This window comes from Oncorhynchus gorbuscha, linkage group LG05, assembly GCF_021184085.1.
Source record: "Oncorhynchus gorbuscha isolate QuinsamMale2020 ecotype Even-year linkage group LG05, OgorEven_v1.0, whole genome shotgun sequence".
In the NCBI taxonomy this organism is placed as follows: Eukaryota; Metazoa; Chordata; class Actinopteri; order Salmoniformes; family Salmonidae; genus Oncorhynchus; species Oncorhynchus gorbuscha.
The window spans coordinates 80264520-80290330 of record NC_060177.1 but is presented as its reverse complement, the minus strand read 5'-3'; the positions used below and the strand labels follow the sequence as shown (position 1 = coordinate 80290330).

At 42.0% G+C, this 25811-nt stretch overlaps 2 protein-coding genes across 6 annotated transcripts; one reads left to right on the top strand and one right to left on the bottom strand.

Moving 5' to 3' along the window:
- Positions 1-3674: 3674 nt before the first annotated feature.
- On the top strand, positions 3675-7262 carry LOC124036557 (intracellular hyaluronan-binding protein 4-like). Its single transcript, XM_046351275.1, has 8 exons — positions 3675-4115; positions 5227-5368; positions 5598-5708; positions 5800-5877; positions 5988-6074; positions 6204-6375; positions 6510-6683; positions 6951-7262. The coding sequence occupies exons 1-8, from the start codon at positions 3845-3847 to the stop codon at positions 7014-7016; spliced, it is 1101 nt and encodes a 366-aa protein (XP_046207231.1). The 5' UTR covers positions 3675-3844; the 3' UTR covers positions 7017-7262.
- Positions 7263-7756: 494 nt separating this feature from the next.
- LOC124036556 (dual specificity protein phosphatase CDC14C-like) lies at positions 7757-25594 on the bottom strand. 5 transcript variants are annotated; one of them, XM_046351269.1, is made up of 17 exons: positions 25327-25594; positions 23447-23537; positions 22624-22699; positions 22275-22367; positions 22039-22115; positions 18855-18921; positions 18660-18722; positions 18487-18574; positions 17930-18160; positions 17631-17769; positions 17221-17383; positions 16969-17066; positions 11626-11673; positions 11443-11529; positions 10992-11160; positions 10513-10578; positions 7757-10233 (listed from the first exon to the last, which is right to left on the bottom strand). In XM_046351269.1, the coding sequence occupies exons 1-17, from the start codon at positions 25433-25435 to the stop codon at positions 10213-10215; spliced, it is 1686 nt and encodes a 561-aa protein (XP_046207225.1). In that variant the 5' UTR covers positions 25436-25594; the 3' UTR covers positions 7757-10212. The 5 variants fall into 5 exon arrangements, with proteins under 5 accessions (XP_046207225.1, XP_046207226.1, XP_046207227.1 ...); XM_046351270.1 differs by lacking the exon at positions 25327-25594 and adding an exon at positions 23788-24354; XM_046351271.1 differs by lacking the exon at positions 10513-10578.
- Between the last annotated feature and the right edge of the window lie 217 nt (positions 25595-25811).

Genomic DNA, 25811 nt, shown 5'->3' with positions numbered 1-25811 from the left:
TCATTTGGCAGCTAATTCTATGCTTTATAGATGTAGACTGAATGGCTCCAGATTGGATTCAGGCCGGGTAACCAATTGTGATATGTTTTACTTTGGCCCTGGATTAGTTTGGGTTTGTTGCTGCTAGTATGTACACTGTTGTAGTAACGAGTTAGCTAGTACCACCATAGCTGAATAAAGCATTTATTTGTGCCCTAGACATGGTTTGCTCCTCGAGGCGAATGTGACTGTTTCACAGGGGTGAAAGTAAGTCAATCCGGTCCGGGACGGCTTGCTGGCAAAATAAATAGTGAGGTACGCCGTACTGGTAAAACGTGAGCCTATCACAATAATTAACACAAAATGCCTAGAAAGCTATAGGCTACTACACCATTATTTAAACATTACCGCCTGTCAGCCGCATGAAAAATGAGCGAGATGGCTTGAAACCGACTGGTATACGCTCCAAATTGTGTTGTGGTTTGACATTTTGCCAAGGCGAAGATGAGTGGCTGAGACGAGACCGAGACATGGAGACAGCAGTGAAAGCATCAATTCAGACTACAATTGTAGGCCTGCTAACGACAATCGCAGAATAACAATACATGTTTAGGTGTTTTGTAACACATATCTCTTTCTATTCATCAAATTGCGAGTGCACAGCTCAGTTTGGATGCTAGAATTATTTTGTGAGTGGAAAAACATGGGCCGGTAGCCTACAGGAGCGCCATTTTGAAGTGATTGTTTGACAATCAGATTAAAACATGGCTGGTTGTGTTTATGCCACTGTAAAAGCTAATACTATCACGTTTCAGGTAAGACACAAATGCAGACTGTGTTGAAGTAACAATGTTTATTACAGCAACAGGGGCAGGCAAACGGCAGGTCAAGGCAGGCAGGGGTTGATAAAGGCACAGGATGGCAGGCTATGGGCTCAGAGTCAGAGCAGGCTAAGGTCAAAACCAGGAGAGCGAGAAAAAGAGCGACTGGGGAAAACCAAGAGCTGAGACAAAACGCTGGTTGACTTGACAAACAAGACGAACTGGCAACAGACAAACCGAGAACACAGATAAAAGTACCCAGGGTATAATGGGGAAGATGGGCGACACCTGGAAGAGGGTGGAGACAAGCACAAGGATAGGTGAAACAGATCAAGGCGTGACAAATACATGTTAAAAGTGATATGATAAACTTTTACTAGGCCCACAGAGATCATATGAAATTAATTAAATTCCCCTACTAGTAAGAAATCAAATCTACTTTGACCCATGCTGTTTCTCATAGTGGCATGGGAATACGATGGCATTGCTAAAGTTGGCAAATATTTAGTAGGAAACAAATACAATAAAATACAAAAATACAGTCATGGGAAGCAAAAATAAAATATCACAAATCAATCAGAAAACATTTATATTCCTCCACAAATAAGTCCCCAGTCAATGCTTTTAATTGCCCAAACTGCCCCAGAACATCAACATGAAATGTATTTTGAATTTTGTTCCAGCAATATGGTACATTAAAACTAAAAGCAGATTTACCTAGCTCAGTGGAGACCCTAGGAAGCTCAAGAGTTAACCAATCCTGTGAACGGGTTAGATAATTCAAGTGTCTATACTTCAACAGCAAAGTAAGATGAGACAGAAGTTTATGAAGTAGGGCCTTGTAAACAAAAAGGGAGTAATGTAGAGACCTCGCTCTGCCATATGGATGTATTGTATGATACACCGAGAGCAACTGGCGGCAAAAGAGCTGAGCACAGAATTTGGAGAGACTGTATACTGCAGCAGGTAACTTAGTTTGTAAACTATTTTGCAGTTTGTAATTCCTCATTTTGCCATTGTATTGCTGGAGCTTTGATAAGAAGGCCCAGGCCTTTAAGCACATGGCTACTTAGAACAAACTCAGCAAAAAAAAGAAACGCCCTCTCACTGTCAAGTGCGTTTATTTTTCAGCAAATGTAACATGTGTAAATATTTGTATGAACATACCAAGATTCAACAACTGAGACATAAATTGAACAAGTTCCACGGACATGTGACAAACAGAAATGGAATAATGTGTCCCTGAACAAAGGGGGGGGGGGGGGGGTCAAAATCAAAAATCAAAAGTAACAGTCAGTAGCTGGTTTGGCCACCAGCTGCATTAAGCACTGCAGTGCACCTCCTCCTCATGGACTGCACCAGATTTGCCAGTTCTTGAGATCCCGGCTCGTCGCTGGCAGGACACTGACATTGCGCTCTTGCAGGAAATCACGCACAGAACGAGCAGTAGGGCTGGTGGCATTGTCATGCTGGAGGGTCATGTCAGGATGAGCCTGCAGGAAGGGTACCACATGAGGGAGGAGGATGTTTTCCCTGTAACGCACAGCATTGAGATTGAATGCAATGACCGATGATGCTGTGACACACCGCCCCAGACCATGACGGACCTTCCATATCGATCCCGCTCCAGGGTACAGGCCTCGGTATTCCTTTGATGATAAACGCGAATCTGACCATCATCGTTGGTGAGACAAAAACGCGACTTGTCAGTGGAGAGCACTTTTTGACAGTCTTGTCTGGTCCAGCTACAGTGGGTTTGTGCCCATGGGCGACGTTGTTGCCGGTGATGTCTGGTGAGGACCTACCTTACAACAGGCCTACAAGCTCTCAGTCCAGCCTCTCTCAGCATTTTGCGGACAGTCTGAGCATTGATGGAGGGATTGTGCGTTCCTGGTGTAACTCAGGCAGTTGTTGTTGCCATCCTGTACCTGTCCCGCAGGTGTGATGTTCGGATGTACCGATCCTGTGCAGGTGTTGTTACACGTGGTTTGCCGCTGCGAGGACAATCAGCGGTCTGTCCTGTCTCCCTGTAGCTCTGTCTTAGGTGTCTCACAGTACGGACATTGCAATGTATTGCTCTGGCCAAATCGGTAGTCCTCATGCATCCTTGCAGCATGTATAAGGCACGTTCACACAGATGAGCAGGAACCCTGGGCATCTTTCTTTTTGTGTTTTTCAGAATCAGTAGAAAGGCCTCTGGTGTCCTAAGTTTTCATAACTGTGACCTTAATTGCCAAACGTCTGTAACCTGTTATTGTCTTAACGACCGTTACACAGGTGCATGTTCATGAATATTTTATGGTTCGTTGAACATGGGAAACAGTGTTTAAACCCTTTACAGTGAAGATCTGTGAAGTTATTTGGATTTTTACGAATTATCGTTGAAAGGCAGGGTCCTGAAAAAGGGACGTTTCTTTTTTTGATGAGTTTATGTGCCCCAATCCAGGATTCCCCAAACTCTGTCCTGGGGCCTCCCTGGGTGCACATTTCGTTTTCTTGCCATAGCACTACACAGCTGATTCAAATAATCAAAGCTTGATGATGAGTTGGTTATTTGAATCAGCTGTGTAGTCTTTGGGTAAAACCAAAATGTTGCATCTAGGGTGCCCAGGACCGACTTTGGGCAACACAGTGACTATGACACTACTGTCATCAATATGTCCACTCCTATTTATAGTTTATCTCATGATCTTGATAAAACAACTTTTGTTATGTTGTGATCATGAGATCATTATTGTGTTGAGATTACGAATTATTTATTTGATTATTGTCCTCTCTGGAGAAATAGAGATGGTTGTAAAAAAAAAGAATACTTCTCCTTTAAGAGTCATGAATATTAAACAGACATGGGCGAGGTTTCTTCTCGTTCCCCACGTGAAACCATTTAAACTCACGACCAAACTATATGAGCCTACTTGGTGTTTAGCAAGTTCGTGTAAAATGCTCGTTATACCTTAACAACGTGTGGGTTGACTTCAGCAGTTTAACTATATTCGCTACTTTATGAGTACTGTGTTGTAGCTAAATTAGCAAGCTACATTTCCATGGCTTTGAAGTTGATTGGCGTATCCGAAAATGCAGCAATGCTCCCGGACGACTACGGTTGTATGGTGGCGAATCGTTTCTGTCAGCTTGTGGATGACGATGCCGACCCGTTCGACTTTATAAAACATGCCGAGGTACGGAAGGAGAAGAAAAAGAAAGCAAACCAAATGATAGTGAAGCCTAAAAAACCTGGACAGAGGGAGTCCCAGAAAGATCGGCGGGTCACCGTTTTAGCCGACCGAGAAGACAACCTGCCAGGAAATGAAACAGGCAGGTGGCTAGTTAGCAAAGTTAACTAATGGCTGGCACTGCCTAATTGGCTAGCTAATGAAAGCGCTTGCGTCTGTTCTGTCAAAAGGAAATTGTGTGTAGTGCACATGGATTCATTTAATGAAATGGCTACTAGCTCGACACCAAAGAAAGTACTTGGTAAAGCCTGGTTCAGAGTTCTTTCACGTCAATGAATTTTTATTTAATTTAATTTTACCTTTATATAACCAGGCAAGTCGGTTAATAACAAATTATGCCTGGGAACAGTGGGTTAACTGCCTGTTCAGGGGCAGAACGACAGATTTGTACCTTGTCAGCTCGGGGTTTGAACTCGCAACCTTCAGGTTACTAGTCCAACGCTCTAACCACTAGGCTTCCCTGCCGCCCCGAAGATGAGGGAAAGGATGCCGCTGCAGCAAACTATAGAGATGCACCCTACTGCAAGTCTCTCCTGTCGTATGGTTGGGGTGGGTATAATGTGTAAGGTTCCAACAGGAATCTGTTCCAAAAACTTCGTAAGGTACAAGGTTGCCGACAAAAACGCACACAAAGTAGCAAGATCAATTCACCTAGCCAACTAGCTGCCGAATAGGCATCAACTCCCCTCGTAGCTTATTCTTAATGCTTGTCCATAGGCTACCAGAGTGAGGACAGACATTTTTCAGAATAAACGTGGTGAGTGAATTATGAAATGGCAGTTTATTATTCGGCCGCTTTACAACTTTGTATGCGTTTTTTAACAGATTCCTGTTTGACCGTTCCACAAGTTATACCACCCGTATGGTTGCATTGACGAGCAGAGGGCGCTATGATTCTACCCTGAAAATAACTTAATGCCACTGCGTAATTCTGGCAGTCAGGCCTGCCTAGTCCTATTTCTAAATTGTGTAAATCCATCTTTCAGTTGATTTAGGTGCTTTCAGCACTGTGCTGATGCGGCAATGTCATTCAGAATGAGTGGCAGAACAATTGGTATGTTTCAGTAGACTAGATATATTGGCATACGCTATATTGGCATACAATGTTATTGTCCACTCAGAAACCGTCTACAGTACATTTGCCTTAGATGATGCATGACAAATTTGACAATTCAATTTCAATCTGTTTTCAGGTGGTAAGTGGTCTGCCCGAGGGGGAGGGGTCCAGAATGAGACCAGAAGGTTGGTGGAGGCTGAGCGTGGCACAAGGCGAGGTGTTCTTGGGGAATGCAGGACCAACCAAGAGGAACACCCACCGGAGTACTCCATCCAGAAGTGGGTCCCCCTTTCTGTGGAGACGTGACAAATGGAACATTCTCTTGTTCCATCGCCTTCCTGGTGTGGCTATCCTATGAGCTTGGCCAAAGAAGCCTACAATTTTGATACTACAAATGCCATGCTCAAATGAAACTTTATTTCATTACTTTGTGAATTTTTTATTTTTATGTTTACATATGGCCATCATTAGGACCTTAATTAACTTTCTCCACTTATGTTCTCCCAGGCCAGCTCATTATGCTTATGGCCAAGTTCAAGGAGGTGGCTACAGAAACATGGATACTACCGGTAGCTTCAACCTGAGGGGCAAGAGAGAATATGAACGCCACAGTGGAACGTGAGTGCTTATCAATGTTGCAAATGAGACTTGTGTAAAAGTAATGTCATTGTTTACCACATGGTAAATGTGAAGTTTTCTTGTCTTTCAGAGTTGTCTCCCTTGAGGAGAAGAGAGGAGGACGTGGGTCCTGGAACAGGGGCTGTGTTCAAGACCCTATTTCCATGGGGTGCGTTTACTACCACATGGAGAAGTTACAATAGTAAACCTGTTATTGACTCTTTTACATTATAAATCCTAGCGATGGATGGTTTAGCATGGTTACGATCTTATCTATAGTGATGTAGGGGTGAATGTGAAGCCTGATGCAGGAGGCATCCCACCTGAGGCCGGCCAACAGCCAGCAGAGATGGCGGGAGAGAATCAGTGAGTCACCGCACCTCCACAACTCAACTTTTGGGGGTGATAACAACATTGATAGATACTGGGAAGATGCACAGTGCAACAGGTTTATTTGTTTTTAGCAGTTTTATTTATCCCTGCCATTCATCACAGCCTATCAGACGTGGAGGGGGATGTGGTGGTCCAAGTTGCCATGGAGATGTCTCTGGACGAGTGGAAGGACCTGCAGGAGCGGCGTCGCCCCAAGGTGGAGTTTAACCTCCGTAAACTGGACTGCAAGGTGCCCTCCAAGGCCAGAGTAATACACAAGTCCAAACGCATTGAGGTGAATGACCACTTCACATTAGAGCTGTGGATCTTGACCTTTGGCAGGACCCGTACATTCATAAACAATTTGGCATTTATTTCTGTTAAAGTTGACGTGTTTCTGTTGTCTACATTTGGCATTTCCTCTCCTAGAACTTGAAGGCGGTGTCTGTGGAGGAACAGGAAGAGGACTGTCACTTCTCCAGTCTGCGCAGGTCTGCCAATGACATCACTTCCCACGTGGAGTTCAACTTTGACAGCCTGCTGCGTCCCAGCCGAGGGGGGAAGGGACAAGGCAGGGGGGAGAGAGAGGGGGTGACTGAAAGGGTAAGTCTTCTCTCCTTTAGACAAGATGCTGGAAACCGTTACATTAGGGCAGGGGGGGTTTGAGTTCTATACAGACCAGTTTTATTTTGAAGTGAAAGCTGCTGGCAAAAGTTTGACCATTTACTGGTAAAAACACAATTTTTAAAATGAAATACAATGACTGATAACAAAATGGTCAGATTATTTATTTGTAATAATTGACTTCAGAAGCATGAAACAATTTATCCTGTCCCACTTGTATTAATGTCCTGTTGTGCTTCTCTCCAGGCTTACGTCCTAGCCCCAAACCCAGAAGACCCTGACGACTTCCCTGCATTGACTGTGGGGAGATAGGTTACTATTTAGTGTGCCTTTTTATATATAGGGAACTCCTTGTAATACAATTCATCCTTGAGATTAATTGTATTACAAGGAATTCCCTGTTTACATTTGCCTCCTGGTGAAATGGGTTGCTCTCTAATAAGCACTGTTTGGTTTGTTGCTATGACAACACACTGGTCTTGTGTACATTTGTTTTTTCTCCTGGCTTGGATTCTGACTGAAGCAATGTTCAATAAGACCTGTGATGAATGCACTGATGGCTTGTGTCTTGTCTTACTCTGTTCCTCTTAAGGACACAACAGCCCAACAGTAGGGGTGTCCTGCCCCAGACAGAATATTGGCAGTCCATTTTCTTACAATTTTCCAATGATTCTACATTTTCAATAGCTACTGTTCGACACCCAGGTGTGACTTACTGAACGGCAGACTGTTCCTGTTAATCTGTCTTGTACTTTACACACTTGCATCTTACCAGTTAAGGGTGTTCTGTGGTGACTTTAAGAGCGTCTGCTAAATGACTTAAATGTAAATGTACTTTATGATCTACAGCTGCAGACACTGTTCAGAACCTTCACAGCACACACTGAACAATTCTCTCCTGTGATGAACTATCTACACCTGTTCTCTGCTTTTGTCTAGCACAATTAAGTGTAAGATTTTAAGTACAAAGCTTGGAAAACCATGAATGGCACTCGTAATGGGTGTCCAATAGAGTTCAGTTTGTCACATGTAATTTATAGAATAAGACAATGGTGAGTACAAGTGGTTGGATTTTATTTCAAAGCTGGTATACGCCATGTGCATGATAATCACGAATGAGGTGTCCATTTAGGACTTATTTTTCTGTAATACTTCTGATTGTATGGTTCACAAGTACAAAAATATTTTACAAATCAAATGTTTTCAGGATATCAAATGTGACTTATTTACAGTTAAGTACAGCATCTCAACAAAAATACAGATGAAACGCTTCACTGGGTAGAAGGGCATAGAAATGCAGGCAAATCAGATTCAGGGTGGCACTGTAGTTACATTTCTATATGCAACATTCAGAAAGATACCGCCTAAACTAGACAGCCCTCTTGAACAAATTGACTTGAGCTAGGCTTTTCACAACTTATTAAAGGTTCAATCTGAGCGGTGCCTAGCACTGACGGACCTTTGTCAACAAGCAAATAAGACGTTAGTCTGGCAGTTCGGGATTGCTGTGGCAACATTCAACGTAAACAAGCAGGCAACGCTTATGTACTGGTAACTTCCAAAATAAAGGAACCTCAAGTGTTTTATAGGACCACCCAAATGGTGTCAATGTGCCTGGGCATAGATTCTACAAGAGTGGAGCTGGTGACAGACACGCACACCCGCTGAGACCCCTCTTTCAAAATCACTGGGTATTTAAATTGCCTCAAACCTGAGGCGTATACTACATGCCTGGTTTGAGGAGTTGAGGTAACTTCCAACTCGGGATAACCAGAAGTGGCTCATCTTTTAGCCAGGCACTTTATGCTGCAATGAATGACTCAACTCCACTAATACTTGTCTGAGCCTCAAGTTTAGGACCAATGAAATAGATTCCCCCCAAACATTGCGTCATCACCTTTATAATTCATGAATGCCAGGCTTCCCCAAATGTTTGACCCCCCCAAAAAGAAAATTTCATGTATTTTTATAATTTGATGCCAGCAAGCATTTGGCCTCCCTTGATAAATGTTTGTTAAAGGATTAGCGCAGCAAAACAGGATGCACCTGAGCTCAATTTTGAGTCTCACAGTAAAGGGTCTGAATACTTATGTAATTAATACCTTATGGGGTATTGGGTGTAGATTTGAATAGCCTAATGAAATGTGGATAAAGTGAAGGGGTCTTAATTATTTCCAAATGCACTGTATCACGGTGGTGTATTTAAAAAATATATATATTTAACTAGGCAAGTCGGTTAAGAACAAATTCTTATTTTCAATGACGGCCTGGGTTAACTGCCTGTTCAGGAGCAGAACGACATTTGTACCTTGTCAGCTCGGGGGTTTGAACTCGGGGGTCCAACGCTCTAACCACTAGGCTACCCTGTCGCCTCAGGGTAGCCTAATGAACGAATAGGTTAAAAGCAAACACAATTATCACAACATAGGTTGTAATATGGCTTTTTTTCCCTGGCTTGGCTTCCTCAGTGAATTTACCCACGCACGCTACTGCACGGCTAACACGGAACCCAAACCGGATGCGCGCCTGCGCCATCGTGCATAAATGTATTTTGTCCCCCCACACCAAACGCGATCACGACACACTTGTTAAAATATCAAAACACTGAACCAATTACATAAAATTTGGGGACAGGTCAAAAGCATTAAACATTTATGGCAATTTAGCTTGCTAGCTAATTTGTCCTAATTTTACCTGAAATGCACAAGGTCTACTCCGACAATTAATCCACACAAAACGGTCAACTGAATAGTTGAGTCATCTCTCCTCCTAGGCTTTTTTTGACTTTATATTGCGATTGGCAACGTTCATAAATTAGGCGCATTAACGTTAGTCTTTCAGTCACGTGGGTATATCTAATGAGATGGTACATGGGTACCTGCTTCTATAAACCAATCAGGAGATGGGAGAGGCAGGACTTGCAGCGCAATCTGCGTCACAAATAGAACTGACTTCTATTTTAACCCATGGCAACGCAGATGCTCGTGAGCAGTGTGGGTGCAATAATTGAATAATATAGATTTCTACATTTATTTTGCGACGCAAGCATTGTAGTCTGCCTGTGAGCTGGAATGTGAAGCAAACTGAAGCTAGCTGCCCCCCTTTCAATATACTTTGAATCCCTCAGTTACTTAAGGTTTCCTTTATTTTGGCAGTTACATTTGAAATGGCACTATTCCCACTACTTATGGCCAGGACACAGTTTTGTTTCATGATATAAACAGTGAAATATATACATACATACATATATATAGTAATAAAAAGGGATGGCAAATTAATTTCAAACTAACTGAACATGGTTTACATCTGATTGAATGGGAAGAAAAACTGAGACATCACATTTCCTCATCAACATCCCTTAAAATCAGCAATTGACTGGACTGGTTCAAGTAAAATAAACCCAGTCCCTCTTAAGAAATGAAAACAAAAATCTCCATTTGCAGGAGCTGCAGGTAGACTGTACTCCCTTAGAATTCCAGAACCTCAGGCTCAGCGCAGTAGAGGAGCTCTAGCTTTGGGTATGGAGTGACTGAAGGGACAGAAAGCACACAATTACACCCAGGAAGAGAGAAATGGGACATACAAATCATACACCTCAAAATGCTCAATAACACTCCATTAGCTTCTATTCATTAGACCCTAGGGGTAAACAAAAATGTGCCAGATTTGACTATGCATGCAGTCTTTCCATTATAATAGTAATAAAGGACTAAATGAAAAGGAGAAGAGGTTGACTGGAGACATTTTGCACACTAACAATAGCATAGAACAGAGCAGTGAGACGAGGATAGAAAAAGGAAATAGATACCATAGTCTCGTAAAGCGCATTGATTGTAAAGAACATCGAGTTTTCCGTCCTCTGGACACAGTGCGTCTGTTAAGAGGGAAATTACAAAGAAGAAAACAAGGGAAAGGAAAGGGACACGTGATTCCCCTTGTAGAACAATGATTCATGTCAGCAGAATCCCAAACAGGTTATGACAGGATGCCAGTGTCTGAAAGCAAGGAGGCCGTGTGAGCAGTAAAGTCCAGAAGAAGCTATAGCCAGTCATACTTCTGGATCAGCCATTCTAATAGAACATGCACGGAGCCATAGGGAGTGTGAAGCGCTGCAGAGAGTATTCCAAGTGCTTGAGCTGGAGCGTTGAGAGCTTGAACGTTTTTGGAAGGTCATGTGAAATGCAAAGGCTCAGTTAAGCAGACCTTGGTATGTGGAGGACCAACGGAGTAGGAGAGAATGAGGTTGAGCCCAGAGAAAGAGACTGAGGAGAGGCTAGGTGGGCTTGCCTTCTGAGGGGCCTGCAGCATGTTTAGGTTGGGCAGGTTGCCTGTGCTGCCTGTGTTGCTGGCTGTGTCTCTATGGCAGCCACTGGACTCACAGCACACTGGCTCTCTGTCGCTGGCCACTACATGCATGCTGCCTAGAGACCTGGCTAGTCTGGTGCTGCACAGGGAGCTGGCGGAGAGGAGGGAAGGGGTTATTGGAACCATGAATGGCTATGGCTGGTTCTGTCCAGTTTACTTTACACACGTGTCAACTCTTTTCTGTATGACTGAGTAAACAAAGAGTTGCAATGCAAGCCATTTAATATGAATATACAGCTAGTAAATATGAGAAATAGTGCCCGAGCCAAAACTTAAGTTACACACCCCCAATATTAACTTTCACATAAATCATGTCAATGAAAGTAGTAGTTCGAATTCTCTAGGACGGCTCATTGGAGACATTGCCACTAACCTGCCCCCCACACTGTTGGCAGGCAGCGAGGTTCTGGTTCTCTTCCTATTGTCTGAGGCATCAGGCCCACTAGACTGCAGGAGAATCCTGAAGCAGACACACAACTCACACTTTAATGGTGATGCTCAACGGGCATGTATTTAAAAAGTGAGTGTGTGAGACATTCAGGATGTGTTTAAGTACCTTAAAGACTGTGATGAGGACCTGGTGTGAATCTTGTTCTCTTCTTGTCTGTAAATAAACACAAACACACACAATATTTCAACACCAACAGCAAGCGAGGGGGAAAGACAGGAGGAGATGCCAAGACTGAAGGTGGGAGGGAGAGAGCAAACAGGCAGCAACTGCAGAATATTCCAGAATTATAAGATCATTGATCCATGTACATTTAATTATTCTTCTAATGCAATGGACCCTCATTCATTAACCTAAGGCTCTGAGAGGTTCAAATTAGTTATCCCCAACTTTAAAAGTTTGATGCAAAGCAAGTGGAATGTGAGGCAATAATAGCATTGTTGTTTGCTCAGGTTCTGGAGGCCTGAGAGGTAAAATATTAGCTAGTTGATTTATTAGGGCACTTAATTATTAATTTGATAAATATCTCCTTTGATAAATTAATTGAAGTGCAACATTTAGTGGTGTGTGTAAGGGATTTGCATTGGCTTTGCAGCGAAGGGAACCATTATTCCAAAACAGAGATTCAAGGAGTGAAATGTAAAGGCTATGGTTATTACTTGTCGTACCTAAAGTTAAACCTCAGGACAACCATTGTCAGCCAAGAATCACATCGTAACGTGATTCCTGCCCTCCTCATTTTCAAAAACATAAACCTCCTTTGCAGCCAGGGGGTGACAAACGTGTAGCCGGTTTAGAAGTGTAAAGTTAGGTGAGGATGGTGGGCGGGAGACAGGGCCAGGCACATAAACTGGTGTTGAGGAGGGGGTAAAGAAAGGAAGGGATACACTTACAGCATTCTCAGTTAGACTCCGGAAGGGGGAAGGGTTTGGGGGACAGACTGGCAGGAGAGCTCAGTGAAATCCTAACCCGTCTATACAGAAATGCAGGATGGAAGAAGGGAAGCCATACACAATCCACCACAGGGCAAGGCTACACAGGGACGAGAGCAGCATGGCTACCAACCATCTAAAAGGAGGAGGGGGAAAACATCCAACAAACAGAACAGAAACAAAAACATGACAGAGAGAAAGGAAGGATAGACAGAATCTCACTTTTTCTCCTCCCCACGGACTGGGTCAGGCACAGCCAACAGAAATGCCCCGTCATGAGTCCTACACATCCACTAGCCTGGGTGACAGACCCTTTCTACTAAAGCCATCTGATTGTCTTGCTTGACAAAAGTAAGAAAGTGGTATTATTACATGCTGAAACTGTTAGGCACCCAGGCTACATATTCACTAGCAGAACCAGGCTAACAAGTAAAGCCTTTTCACATTACACCACAGCAGAAAGGGGTACCTGCAAGGTTTTTACTAACTACTCAAGTCTCACCTAAGTTCTGTCATTGATTTTAGACAACTTGTTTTCCACAGCATGCTAAAAGTGTTTCCCAAACGGTGGACTGGGCCTTTGACACTATGCAGTGATAATAGCACCTTTCAGAGTCTACCATCTTCTATAATTGCAGAGGTATAGGCCTAAGAGTGGTTTAAAACTGGGGAAACATGAAAGCTTGCTTCTAGTTCTGTAAGACTGAATTCAAAAGACACTATGCATATATAGGCCTAGTCATAGCTTCATACACACACACACACACACACACACACACACACACACACACACACACACACACACACAGTTGAAGTCGGAAGTTTACATACACCATAGCAAAATATATTTAAAAACTGTTTTTCACAATTCCTGACATTTAATCCTAGCAAAAATTCCCTGTCTTAGGTCAGTTAGGATCACCACCTATTTTAAGAATGTGAAATGTCAGAACAGTAGAGAGAATGTTTTATTTCTTTCATCACATTCCCAGTGGGTCAGAAGTTTACATACACTCAAATGGTTTTTGGTAGCATTGCCTTTACATTGTTTAACTTGGGTCAAATATTTCAGGTAGCCTTCCACAATAGGTTGGGTGCATTTTGGCCCATTCCTCCTGACAGAGCTCGTGTAACTGAGTCAGGTTTATGGGCCTCCTTGCTCGCATATGCTTTTTCAGTTCTGCCCGCAAATGTTCTATAGGATTAAGGTCAGGGCTTTGTGATGGCCACTCCAATACCATGACTTTGTTCTCCTTAAGCCATTTTGCCACAACTTTGGAAGTATGCCTGGGGTCATTGTCCATTTGGAAGACCCATTTGCGACCAAGCTTTAACTTCCTGACTGATCTCTTGAGATGTTGCTTCAATATATCCACAATTTTCCTTTCTCATGATGCCATCTATTTTGTGAAGTGCACCAGTACCTCCTGCAGCAAAGCACCCCCACAACATCATGGTTGGGATGGTGTTCTTCAGCTTGCAAGCCTCCCCCTTTTCCTCCAAACATAACGATGGTCATTATGGCCAAACAGTTCTATTTTTGTTTCAGTAAACCAGAGGACATTTCTCCAAAAAGTACAATTTTTGTCCCCATGTGCAGTTGCAAACCGTGGTCTGGCTTTTTTAATGGCAGTATTGGAGTAGTGGCTGCTTCATTGAGGAGTGGCCTTTCAGGTTATGTCGATATAGGACTTGTTTTACTGTGGATATAGATACTTTTGTACCCGTTTCCTCCAGCATCTTCACAAGGTCCTTTGCTGTTGTTCTGGGATTGATTTGCACTTTTCACACCAAAGTACGTTCATCTCTAGGAGACATAACGCGTCTCCTTCCCGAGCGGTATGACGGCTGCGTGGTCCCGTGGCGTTTATACTTGCGTACTATAGTTTGTACAGATGAGCGTGGTACCTTCAGGCGTTTGGAAATTGCTCCCAAGGATGAACCAGACTTGTGGAGGTCTATATTTTATTTTCCTGAGGTCTTGGCTGATTTCTTTGGATTTTCCCATGATGCAAGCAAAGAGGCACTGAGTTTGAAGGAAGGCCTTGAAATACAGCCACAGGTACACCTCCAATTGACTCAAATTATGTCAATTAGCCTATCAGAAGCTTCGAAAGACATGACATAATTTTCTGGAATTTTCCAAGCTGTTTAAAGGCAGTCACCTTAGTGCATGTAAACTTCTGACCCACTGGAATTGTGACACAGTGAAATGTAAGTGAAATAATCTGTCTGTAAACAATTGTTGGAAAAATTACTTGTGCCATGCACAAAGTAGATGTTCTGACCTACTTGCCAAAACTATGGGCACAAACCCACCGTTGCTGGACCAGACAGGACTGGCAGAAAGTTTCTCTTCACTGATGAGTCACGGTTTTGTCTCACCAGGGGTGATGGTCGGATTCGCATTTATCGTCAATGGAATGAGTGTGGGGTAACATCTCACAGCAAAACTGGCAAATCTGGTACAGTCCATGAGGAGGAGATACACTGCAGTACTTAATGCAGCTGGTGGCCACACCAGATACTGACTGTTACTTTAGATTTTGACCCCCCCCCCCTTTGTTCAGGGACATATTATTCCATTTCTGTTAGTCACATGTCTGTGAAACTTGTTCAATTTATGTCTCAGTTGTTGAATCTTGTTATGTTATGAGGACGTTTCTTTTTTTGCTGAGATATATATAGGCCTACACACCTTCAGATTGGCTTCACAATGTGTGTGAGAATACAAATCACCTAATTATTTTTTATTAAAGTAATAAATAAAAATCTGCCAAATGTTGTCCCACAGAGAACACCAAGGGCATGTCACAATCACATGTAGGCTACTCTCATAAGTCTGTAAAGGTACCTGTGGCAGATAGTGGTCAATTAAGGATATACATTGTGGTCAATTAAGGATATAAATTGAGACTTACTGGCAATAAGAGCAATATAATTCCAAAGACAAGAGTACAAGAGTACAAGGGACAGAAGTAGCCTATGGTGCTCGAACCTTTACTACCACAAGAGTCCGAGGGATTCTTCCAAGACAGATGTGAGCTTGGTTCAATAGAGGACTTTTAAGCAGGAGGAAGCCAGGCTTGAACAGTTCCCCCGTCAGTGCCCAGTCACAAACACAATGGAAAAATATACATTTGCAGCATTTTATACTCAACCCGGCCCAACACTTAATACATATTACACACATACAATACAGAGGCCATGCATGTCAAAGGTTACATCATGCTTTTAGTCGTGCATTGGTAAAAAAAACAGATCACACATGCCCACAGTCAATGTTGCATTGTGCATTTTAGTCCCTTTCACAGAGGGGAAAAAAATATTTAAAAAAATAGGTAGCTAGATTATGATTCAGTTTATAAGGAGTTTAAGGTTTGGCCTGCGATTCACAGCATCTCAGAGCATATTGGTGTGTCCATGATGGAGAAACCACATTCTGTCTCACATCAATAGTACAAGTAGTCCTACAGTGGATTCTCACCCTTGCCAGCCTGTGCAGATCAAAGCAGCACGTGCCAGAACAGGTGACCAAAATCATTAATCACATTATGCATCCATCCACTGCCTATCTTATCTTACTGCGGTCACCCAAAAGCCACACATCCATTGGCATGGCACAATTTATACAGGAAGAGGAAGCTAGTCAGACAGGAAGTGACATGCACTTACCTCCATTATACAAAACCTCACTTCCTCTCTCTCTGTGTTTTTTCCAACCCTCTGTCTCTCTGCTACATTTTAAAATGCAGACACTCCAGACAGCACTCTGGCCACACGATGCCTAAGAGGCTCCAGCAATGTACTACCGCTTGCCTGCCACGGGATAACAAAACCCACAGCCATAGGTGTACACAGTTGCCTGCAAACTGTCCATGTTGGCACCAAATGTTCCACAACAACAACATTCTCATTTGGATTCTCATTGGATGTGCCAACATGGGACCCTTTAAATTGCAAATATGGCACTCATTAAAATACTAGCCCACATGGGCTAGGCATACTTTACTAGGCATACTTTGAATGACTACTTTCAGTCATTCAACATAGCCAGTATAATCAACAATCAATTCGTGTTAGGATCCTGAGTGGCAGCTATATGATATGGTTCTGAGGCAGTCAGTGGAAAATAAGCCATGATTACTAGACCAAATACATGGCACAAACAGAACAATCTGACTGTTATATTAAGGTAATTAAAGCTGTAAAACTAAGCTAAACTCCATTCATCCCAAACCGGTGTAGAAACCCATAGTAGATGGGTATAATGGGCCAGCTATCTTGAGGCAAAAATCAAATACTTGTCACCCAAGAATGCATGGTGGGGCATGAAATGACCTGAAAAAAGGACACCCTACAACAATATCAAAGGATCAAGTCATAATCCAGATGAAACCTCAACTTCCTCTAATCATCAAAATGACTTGGCTAAACTGACTACACAGGCTGCTCCTATCCCCCCCGAAACAAGTCAGTGTGGTGCATGGTGGGAGTTGTAGGCAGATCAGAGACTTACGAAAGGGAACCTGTAGTTGTTCTCGCCTGCCTCTTGCTCTTCAGGGCTCGCAGTTTATCACCCTGGGTGATGCCATTCCTCTCCTCATCGTCACTATACTGAGGAAGATAGAAGAGGGAGATAAACATTCAAAGTGTAAAAAAAGAAGCGGAGACGAATACATTTGCTTACCATTCCCTTCCTTCTTTATTTGAAGGTATATTCAATTTCTGCACATCAAATAAAACCAGAAAGGATTTCCAAAATTCTCACCAGTTCTGCCTCTTCCTTTTTGGACATCCTGCTTTTGTTGCTGCCGTTGATAGTGATATCATCAACCCCCGACAGGATTCTGGTGACAGCCAGCTTGCCGTTCTCCTGCTCGTTCATCTTCTCCCGGAAAACATCTCCCTCCGACCACAAGCTGATCTGCTTACTGCAGCATCGTGAGAAAAAACAGCAATCAAGTTGTACATCTCCCTACAAACAAATTGGTTACTGATCAACAATTGACCCTCAACTCAATCAAAGAGCTCCCAGAACTGAAACACTTGAGTTGAATCTGGCGCGTTAGTGCTGGGTTGGAACAAAAGCTTGCCTGTGGCTCCCCTGGTGACCACTGATCTATACAGTAAAATCCGTCACAACAATGGATTGAATCTAGATAGAAATCAGACACATACTCTTCCACAAAGTTTTGTTGTGGTCCGATGACTGATCCTGGCCGGCAGATCCTCATCCAGGCGATGGCCTCAGACGCAGTCAGGCGGTAGTGCTTCATCATGTAACAGCCTATCAGAGTGCCTGTTCGTCCCAGACCCGCTGAAACATTTTGCCGTTGGTTAAATACATAGTTATTGATCAGACTTTTCGTGCAAATCTTTCCCATTCGTTTGGGACAGAGGCCTACACATTTTTGGGGAAATATGGCCTCCACTCAACTCCAGATGGTATAAAAGGATAACATAATGAGGTCTTGTACCTTTGCAGTGAACAGCGATAGCTCCATCTGCATTCTCACAGATGTTGAGGAACTTCCTGACGATGGCGTCATTTGGCGTGCTTCCGTCCACGAAGAAGAGGTCGTGGTGCTCGAAGCCCATGTCAGTGAAGCGCTTGGCATCGTACATCTTCTTGTTGAGACGGACGATGGCTGTGATGTTATGTTTCCTGAAATAAGGAAAGTAGGCCTCGGGGGCATGGAGAGGGTAACCTGAAGAGAGAACAAGGGTTTTGTAGAAAGATGTAATTGAAAAAAGATACATACAAAAAAATCTGTACACCTGAAGTAACATATTTGTGCACAGATGTGTAGCTGAAGTGTACGAACAGTGTATACTTGTAAAACAAACAATTATTTGATTACGGTCTGTGACTGAAATATTGCATGTTATTCGATATCCACTTTGCAAGTATAGGCTTCTACACAGTATAAGGGAGGTCATTTCCCAGTCATTCTCAGTAGGGAAAATATCCCAATTTGGCAGCATGTCCTTAAATCTCAGATTGCAGAAAGCTAATGTGGAGGGTTTCACATACCGTTCTCTATTTTGCTTTTTGGATGAGGGCCGCTGAACGCTAGGAACTTCCCAGGAATAATCCAGTTGAAATCTCCATTTTCTGCTCTCTGCAAAAGAGATGTGGACAGAATTATGAATCACTTATTGATGTTTACTCAACTTGCATTCTGAAGTATGATAATGAAAACGTACCTCATAATGCTCGTATTCCTCCACATCAAACTGGGAGAAATCAAGCCAGCCAAACTGCAGAGCCTGAAGAGAAAATTCATGGAAGTTAAGAGTTCAATGCTCCAAATAAAATAACGCAATATTTCTTAAATGTCATAACTGTGCAGTTGCAAATTAACTTGTTAGTCTAACATCAGACTGACTGAAGCAGTGTACCTTGTATATGGCGCGCAGGCAGTCTAGAATGTTCAGATTGTACATACATGTTCCAAAAGAGGCATCTCTGTTTAAAGCAAACCAGAAACAATCCAAATCAACTCCATATTTTTAAAGCATTCATACCACATTTATAAGTAGAGATGCACGATATATCAGTGAACATATCGGAATCGGACGATATTATCTAAAAATTCCAACATCGGTATTGGCCGATGTCTAGTTTAACACCCTGATGTGCAAAACCGATGTCAAAGCTGACGTGCAGACCTATATAACGTACATACATGACGTAATGACGCCACGGAAAATGATGCGCTACACGTGCAACACAGCATTCCTAACCTAGCCCACAATGTCTGCTGTGTGGATCGAGCAGTCATTTGAAAGAGTAACACAATTTCAACGAGACAACTCAAAGGCTAAATCCATTAAAGCCAAGATAATGGATTTCATTGCCCTTGACAATCAACCATTCTCTGTTGTGGGAGATGTTGGCTTTCACCGACTGGTCAAGCACCGGTACACACTACCAAGTGCTCTATTTTTCAGATGTTTCCCTACCGGAGTTAACACAGTAATAGCGTCACTGCTATTAGCTTCACGACATGCATACTATGGAACACCGTTTGGGTCTTTGCGTGTCAAAAAAGATACAGCAGCACTGTCAAAGCTGTACAAAAAAAGTCTGCAAACACCGGACACAAACCATGTGTTTACAATACCGCGTTGGTAATAAAGTATAACTTGTTCGACCGCAACTTCTGGGGAAGCTCGCTTTAGCTTGGTACCTAGTTAGCACAAATACAACCAACCTGAAAACAATGATCAGTAGAACCTGCAGTCATTTTCATTATTCTTAGCAATGATTAAGGAACCGTTGTGAGTAAGTATTAGCTAGGTTGCCACTTGTTGTTCACCTATTGAAATTGAACTTGAGTTCATTAAAAAATTAATATGTAGCCAGCTACTTAACTCTGTTGCCCAAAGATAACGTTATAAGCAGCCAGCTAGCTTCATCGGGCTAGTGAGGCTTGACCGCACCAGGCTATGTGTTGTGAAAATATCCACAATAAGGATTAGGCACAAGCGGAATTTGCAGTTTGCTTTCAAAATAAAAGTATGTCATTGACAGTAATGCAAATTATTACATATAGTAGAATTATGCCCAACTTTTATTTTTAAGGCTAACCGCAAAGGCCACAATTTCAATTTTTTTCTACCTTTATTTAACCAGGTAGGCCAGTTGAGAACATGTTCTCATTTACAACTGTGACCTGGCCAAGATAAAGCAAAGCAGTGCGACACAAACAACACAGAGTTACACATGGAATAAACAAGCCTACAGTCAATAACACAACAGAAAAAAAGTCTATATACAGTTTGTGCAAATGGCATGAGGTGGTAAGGCAATAAATAGGCCAAATTTACACTGGAATGATAGATGTGCAGATGATGTACAAGTAGAAATAGTGGTGTGCAAAAAAAGTAAATAAAAACAATATGGGGATGAGGTAGGTAGATTGGATGGGCTATTTACAGATGGGCTGTGTAAAGCTGCAGCGATCGGTTAGCTGCTCAGATAGCTGATGTTTAAAGTTGGTGAGGGAGATAAGTCTCCAACTTCAGCGATTTTTGCAATTCATTCCATTCATTGGCAGCAGAGAACTGGAAGGAAAGGAAGCCAAAGCAGGTGTTGGCTTTGGGGATGACCAGTGAGATATGGAGCGCGTGCTATGGGTGGATGTTGTTATCGTGACCAGTGAGCTGAGGTAAGGCGGAGCTTACCTAGCAAAGACTTATAGATGACCTGGAGCCAGTGGGTCTGGCGATGAATATGTAGCAAGGGTCAGCAGACAAGAGCATACAGGTCGCAGTGGTGGGTGGTATATGGGGCTTTGGTGACAAAACGGATGTCACCGTGATAGACTGCATCCAGTTTGCTGAGTAGAGTGTTGGAGGCTAATTTGTAAATGACGTCGCCGAAGTTGAGGATCGGTAGAATAGTCCGTTTTAAGAAGGTATGTTTGGCGGCGTGAGTGAAGGAGGCTTTGTTGCGAAATAGGAAGCCGATTCTAGATTTAATTTTGGATTGGATTAGCTACTATTGTGGCTAATCCTTATTGTGGCTAGCTTCACATAGATGGGTCCGACCACCATTAATCAAATAATAACTGTCTTATAAATTAGGGTTATTTCAGATGATACCTAGCTATATAGTTAGCTAGTTAACTATAGCTATGGAAACAGATTGTCGTTTTGCTATGTTTTTTGGGGAAGAACATTGTTTGCATCCATAAGCAAGCTAGCTTTTTTTTAATGACCAGCACTAAGTGCGCAAGACAACTTTACCAGCATATGTATCGATGAATCGTTGTGACATATGAAATACGAGTGATAGTGTAATCAATGTGTAATAACTACGTAAAAAATGTATGAACCCGTTAAAATTATAATGTAACGTGCAGTTATATTCAGGTCCTGATTGGTCAACAAGCTTATTTGACACATCAAATTGTGTTAAATTGTATATTTTTTGACACGTAAAGACCCAACGGCGTTCCATAGCAAAGACCCAAACAGCGTTCCATAGAAATCCTGGTTGAAAATGAAATGACTGAACAAATGAACAATGAAACAGCACAGCAAGTAAGTGAAAGAAATAAGTTTTGATTATGTTTTACTGGTAATGGGAACATACGTAAATGCCAACAAAATAACTTTTTGGTCAGTGTGGTGTGTGTAACCTTTATTTAACTAGGCAAGTCAGTTAAGAACAAACTCTTATTTACAATGACGGACTACCCTATCACACGGCCAGATGTGATACAGCCTGGATTTGAACCAGTGACTGTAGTGATGCCTCTTGCACTGAGATGCAGTGCCTTAAACCGGTGGTCCATGTGTGATTTTTAACTATTTAACTGTACTAGAATGCTTCAAAGGCCAATAAAATTGTACATTTCGGTTATCGGCATCGTTTTTTTAAACAAGGAAAATATCGGATATCGGCCAAAAAAAGTAATATCGGTGCATCACTATTTATAAGGTACAAATACATATCAAATTACAGCTCCACACAGCATGATAAAAGCTTAATGACATTGATCAATTGTCATAGACACTACTTTCTAACATGTACTCTTGAGAAGTTCTCCTCCAGTGTGTGTGTGTGTGTGTGTACCTGAAGGACAGGTAGGTAGAGTTCCTGGACACCAGTAGACTGTAGGCTTCCTCTGGCGTCTTCTGCAAATGCATCACCTTGAAACAAACAGGCCAAGTATTATGGAGAAACTACTAATGGATAGCAACATTTTAAAAGAAGATACACAAGCACTTTTAGTGTACGGTAACATGTAATACATCATGACTCAGGGCTATCAACGGGTATGACTTCTCTGCTGAGTGAGAAATACTTACTGCATATGAACCAATAAGATAGGCAGCATTGGCTTGTTTCTTGTTATCTCCACAGGTATAGAAGACTATCTTCTTCTTTGCTAGTGTGAATGACTGCTCCAGATGTGGTGAAACGAAAACAAAATAACAATGTTAGCCAGGCTTACAATTCTGCACATCACTACACACATCACTATCACTACTTGGCCTGGACATCTAAAACCCTGCCAACATTCTCTTCAGAATATACAAGCATTAACCCCTTCTCTGACTAGTGTGACATAACTTCTATTTGGTTAGGCTGAGAGAACTGTTGACTATTAACTGTCATTTCTCTGTCAGCGTGTGTGTCGAGGTTGAGTTTCTTTACCTTGAGCTTTTTAGTGAGTTTGCAACAAAAGCGATAGAACATGGCGAGGTTGAGCGGGCCAAAGTCTGCATAGAAGCTGGGAGAGATAGAGAGAACAAGGCACAGACAGGTTAGGTTGACTGTTAAAGGCAAGTTTCATTGGAGACTATTCAAAAAAGTCAAAACATTGAGAACGTTACAGATAGAAAAATTGTTATTTTTTGCATGACCACCTATTCTCTTTGACAATACCTTATCTACATTATATATTAATATGAGAGTGTTCTGTAATGTTGCACCGGTCTTTTAACCAACTGATTTAATCAATTAATCCACTACCCAAAATTAAGCCCCAGATGAAGACCTATGGGTGGAGACATTTATTGTGACAATAACCATATTTCAGAGCCTGTTTCACTATGTGAACTTCACTCTTAGCTGATGAACATTCATACACCACACCTTCTATCAGACAGTGTTCTAAACTTTTTATAGTGAAGTTTTATTAGAGCTCATAAAAACAATACAGTATGCCTACTATTAGTGGGACCAAGGTAAGATACAATTACAATTGACAACATGAACTCCCTTTCATGATTGAAAAATAAATACATATTTGTTTTATGTAACCCTTTCATCAGGGAGCCATACTGAGACCAAGGTCTATTTTATAGATGACCTCCGAAGTACAGAATACAGACACATCAAAAATATTAATATATAATGCATCTGAAATTGCTTATAAAACTGACTGAGCAGATTTCAAAACAATATACTAGTGAACTGCAAATGGCACAGTCTTTTGGATATGGTCTACAAACATCCTGTAATATAAAGTACCCACTTCTCATATGACAGCTCTTCGTCTATGCAGAAGAAATGTCTGTCAGCTGTGCTTTTAATCTTCTGCTGCAGTATGGCGAAATACAGTTGATCTTGAGAAAAAAAAAATATACATCAAGAAAGGGGGTTTAAATAGCTTTGCTTGGCATATGGACAGTCAAACAAACGTACAACGTAGCTACGACTGAATGTATGTTAATTGGGACAATGTATGGACAAAACAAATGTAACACATCCTACACGTCACACGTGTCAGTTTGAATTTGAAATTCCCCCGGAAATGCCTCGACGGACTAATGTCTGCAATCTGCAGGTTTTGTTTGCTTTCAGAAAAGCACTTACCTTTGACGATTTCAATGCTTTTACTTGTGACATTGTCCTCGGTCATTCTGATAGCGACTTGAGCCAACAATAAGTTACCAAATCAAGTTCAACGGCAATTGCTTGCTGTCTTTACTTTATAGACGCACCTAAATAATAACTTAAACGTCTGTCATAGGCACAGACCAGCACAATAACATACACACTCAGTAGGTTAAACAAAATATATTTTCTATATCTCGTGAAATTAAAACGCTCCACTGAAGCGAACTGCATGTGGTATAGACTACCACTCAGAAACCATAGAAAGTGTGACAATTTTTTTTAAATAGCCTAGCATAATGCTTTGCTGGGCAAGGGCTATAAATGTGTCTACCGTCCGTCTCAGTTAACGAAATCTCTCAATATATACTGATATGACAAATAAAACGTGAACTGATTTAGCGACGAAAAAATAAATGCCCGCATAGGAGAGGTGCTACGTACTCTGCTCAAACCGAGTTACGAAGGAAACTCATAAACGCCCCCTCTGCAACAATGTAACGCTCTCGCGTAACGTTATTGGTTCAAGGAAACGGTAAACGCTACACAGTTGCATGGTTGGCAGGCCAATCATCCTACATTCTAGCTTGAGGATTTTTAAAGTTCATTTGAGATTCTAATTGGAACGCTGCCCAAGCCGTTGCTAGGAGATTAGTTTCGCTTGGCCAATAGAAATATATTTCCTACTTTGACGGAACACTTCCAACTTAGTCCTCAAGTGAGGAATGGGCACGTTAGATCAAGCGATGTGTTGAATTGATTGCAACAATTTTTCATACCAAGCTATAACAGAACAATAATGTTTGGTTGGTTCTACAGGACTGTAGCCTATCATGCAGGAGGTAGACTAACAAATAGCCTACAATTGACGTATTGTTTCTATGTGCAAGAAACTCAATGAAAAATAACAAGTGAGACAACTTAATTTAGTGCTGCTCGGTTTATAAAAACAGCCTAATTATCAGCCTTTTGATTCAGATTTATTTGAGCCTATTCTCATTTCGGGGTCATAACGGTTTCTGGGTTTTTCTGATGCTCATGGTCAATATAGAAATAGGCCAAGACGAAAATGAATAAATTGGGGTATATGTGATCTGACTGCAGCATTGGTCACTGCATTTACGCAGCAGCATAAAAATGCATCCATAAAAATGCATCCAAATGTAGATTAGGAAAAGTCACAAGAGGAATATAGCCTGCATCATAGAAGCTCTAAATGAGTTGTTTTTCATTCAGGCTGTCATGCCTGACATGCCATCAAAAGGCGGACAACGTAGTGTCCCAACGATAATATGTAGTCAATACTGTACTTCAATGCGTTAGCGATTTGGAACCGATGGTGTCGCCATTTTAGGTCAAAAACAGCTGCAGGAAAATCAATTGTAGGTCTAACAGTCAGCCACATCTTAATATCTGCATTTAGACACCGCAAGGCCAGGTAGCCTATTGTATTTGCACAAAGCTTGCTCTAAACAGAGTAAGTAGCCTACGACGGGATCCATTCCCCCAGTCTCTTACCTGATATTATACTAATGTAAATATCTGACTTTGGCTCCGCCTCCTCTCTTTGAGCTGCAAAACGCTTTTTCCTTGACTCGGGTCGCCTCTTCTCGCTTTTGCGCTTCATTCTCGCTTTTAAGCATGCACTGCCAGCATCTCCAAATCGCGCAATAAGATATCCTGGTTGCAGTGGGGTTGTCCTAGTTTACGGTGCTTTATTTGATGCTCTCTTTTGCTCTTTAGCTAGTGTCATCCGAAACACAGTTGTTCGTTCTCCCTCAGTTTTTCCTCTGGTGACGTCTGTGAACGGGGCCAGTTTCTAAATCCCACTTCTGTGACGTAAGAGGTTGCCAGCCCCTCACTAGTCACTAGTGCTACACAATGAAGTTGGGCTACTATAAAAAAAACAAAAATACACATAAAGGTTGGCATAGCCTAAATAGAATAGGCTGATACGTTATTACAATGTAATAACAATCTTTTATTGAGAAGGTTATTTAATG

What these genes read in the sequence shown, in the direction of transcription:
- LOC124036557 (XM_046351275.1), top strand. Translation starts at nt 3,845, where the DNA reads ATGGCTTTGAAGTTGATTGGCGTATCCGAAAATGCAGCAATGCTCCCG. An exon ending in CCGGAGTACTCCATCCAGAA is followed by an intron (nt 5,369 to 5,597) that starts GTGGGTCCCCCT and finishes ATGTTCTCCCAG; the next exon opens with GCCAGCTCATTATGCTTATG. An exon ending in CAAGACCCTATTTCCATGGG is followed by an intron (nt 5,878 to 5,987) that starts GTGCGTTTACTA and finishes TCTTATCTATAG; the next exon opens with TGATGTAGGGGTGAATGTGA.
- LOC124036556 (XM_046351269.1), bottom strand. Translation starts at nt 25,435, where the DNA reads ATGAAGCGCAAAAGCGAGAAGAGGCGACCCGAGTCAAGGAAAAAGCGT. An exon ending in TCCTCATCACAGTCTTTAAG is followed by an intron (nt 11,530 to 11,625) that starts GTACTTAAACAC and finishes TGTCTGCTTCAG; the next exon opens with GATTCTCCTGCAGTCTAGTG. An exon ending in TGCTGCAGGCCCCTCAGAAG is followed by an intron (nt 10,579 to 10,991) that starts GCAAGCCCACCT and finishes CCCTCTTAACAG; the next exon opens with ACGCACTGTGTCCAGAGGAC.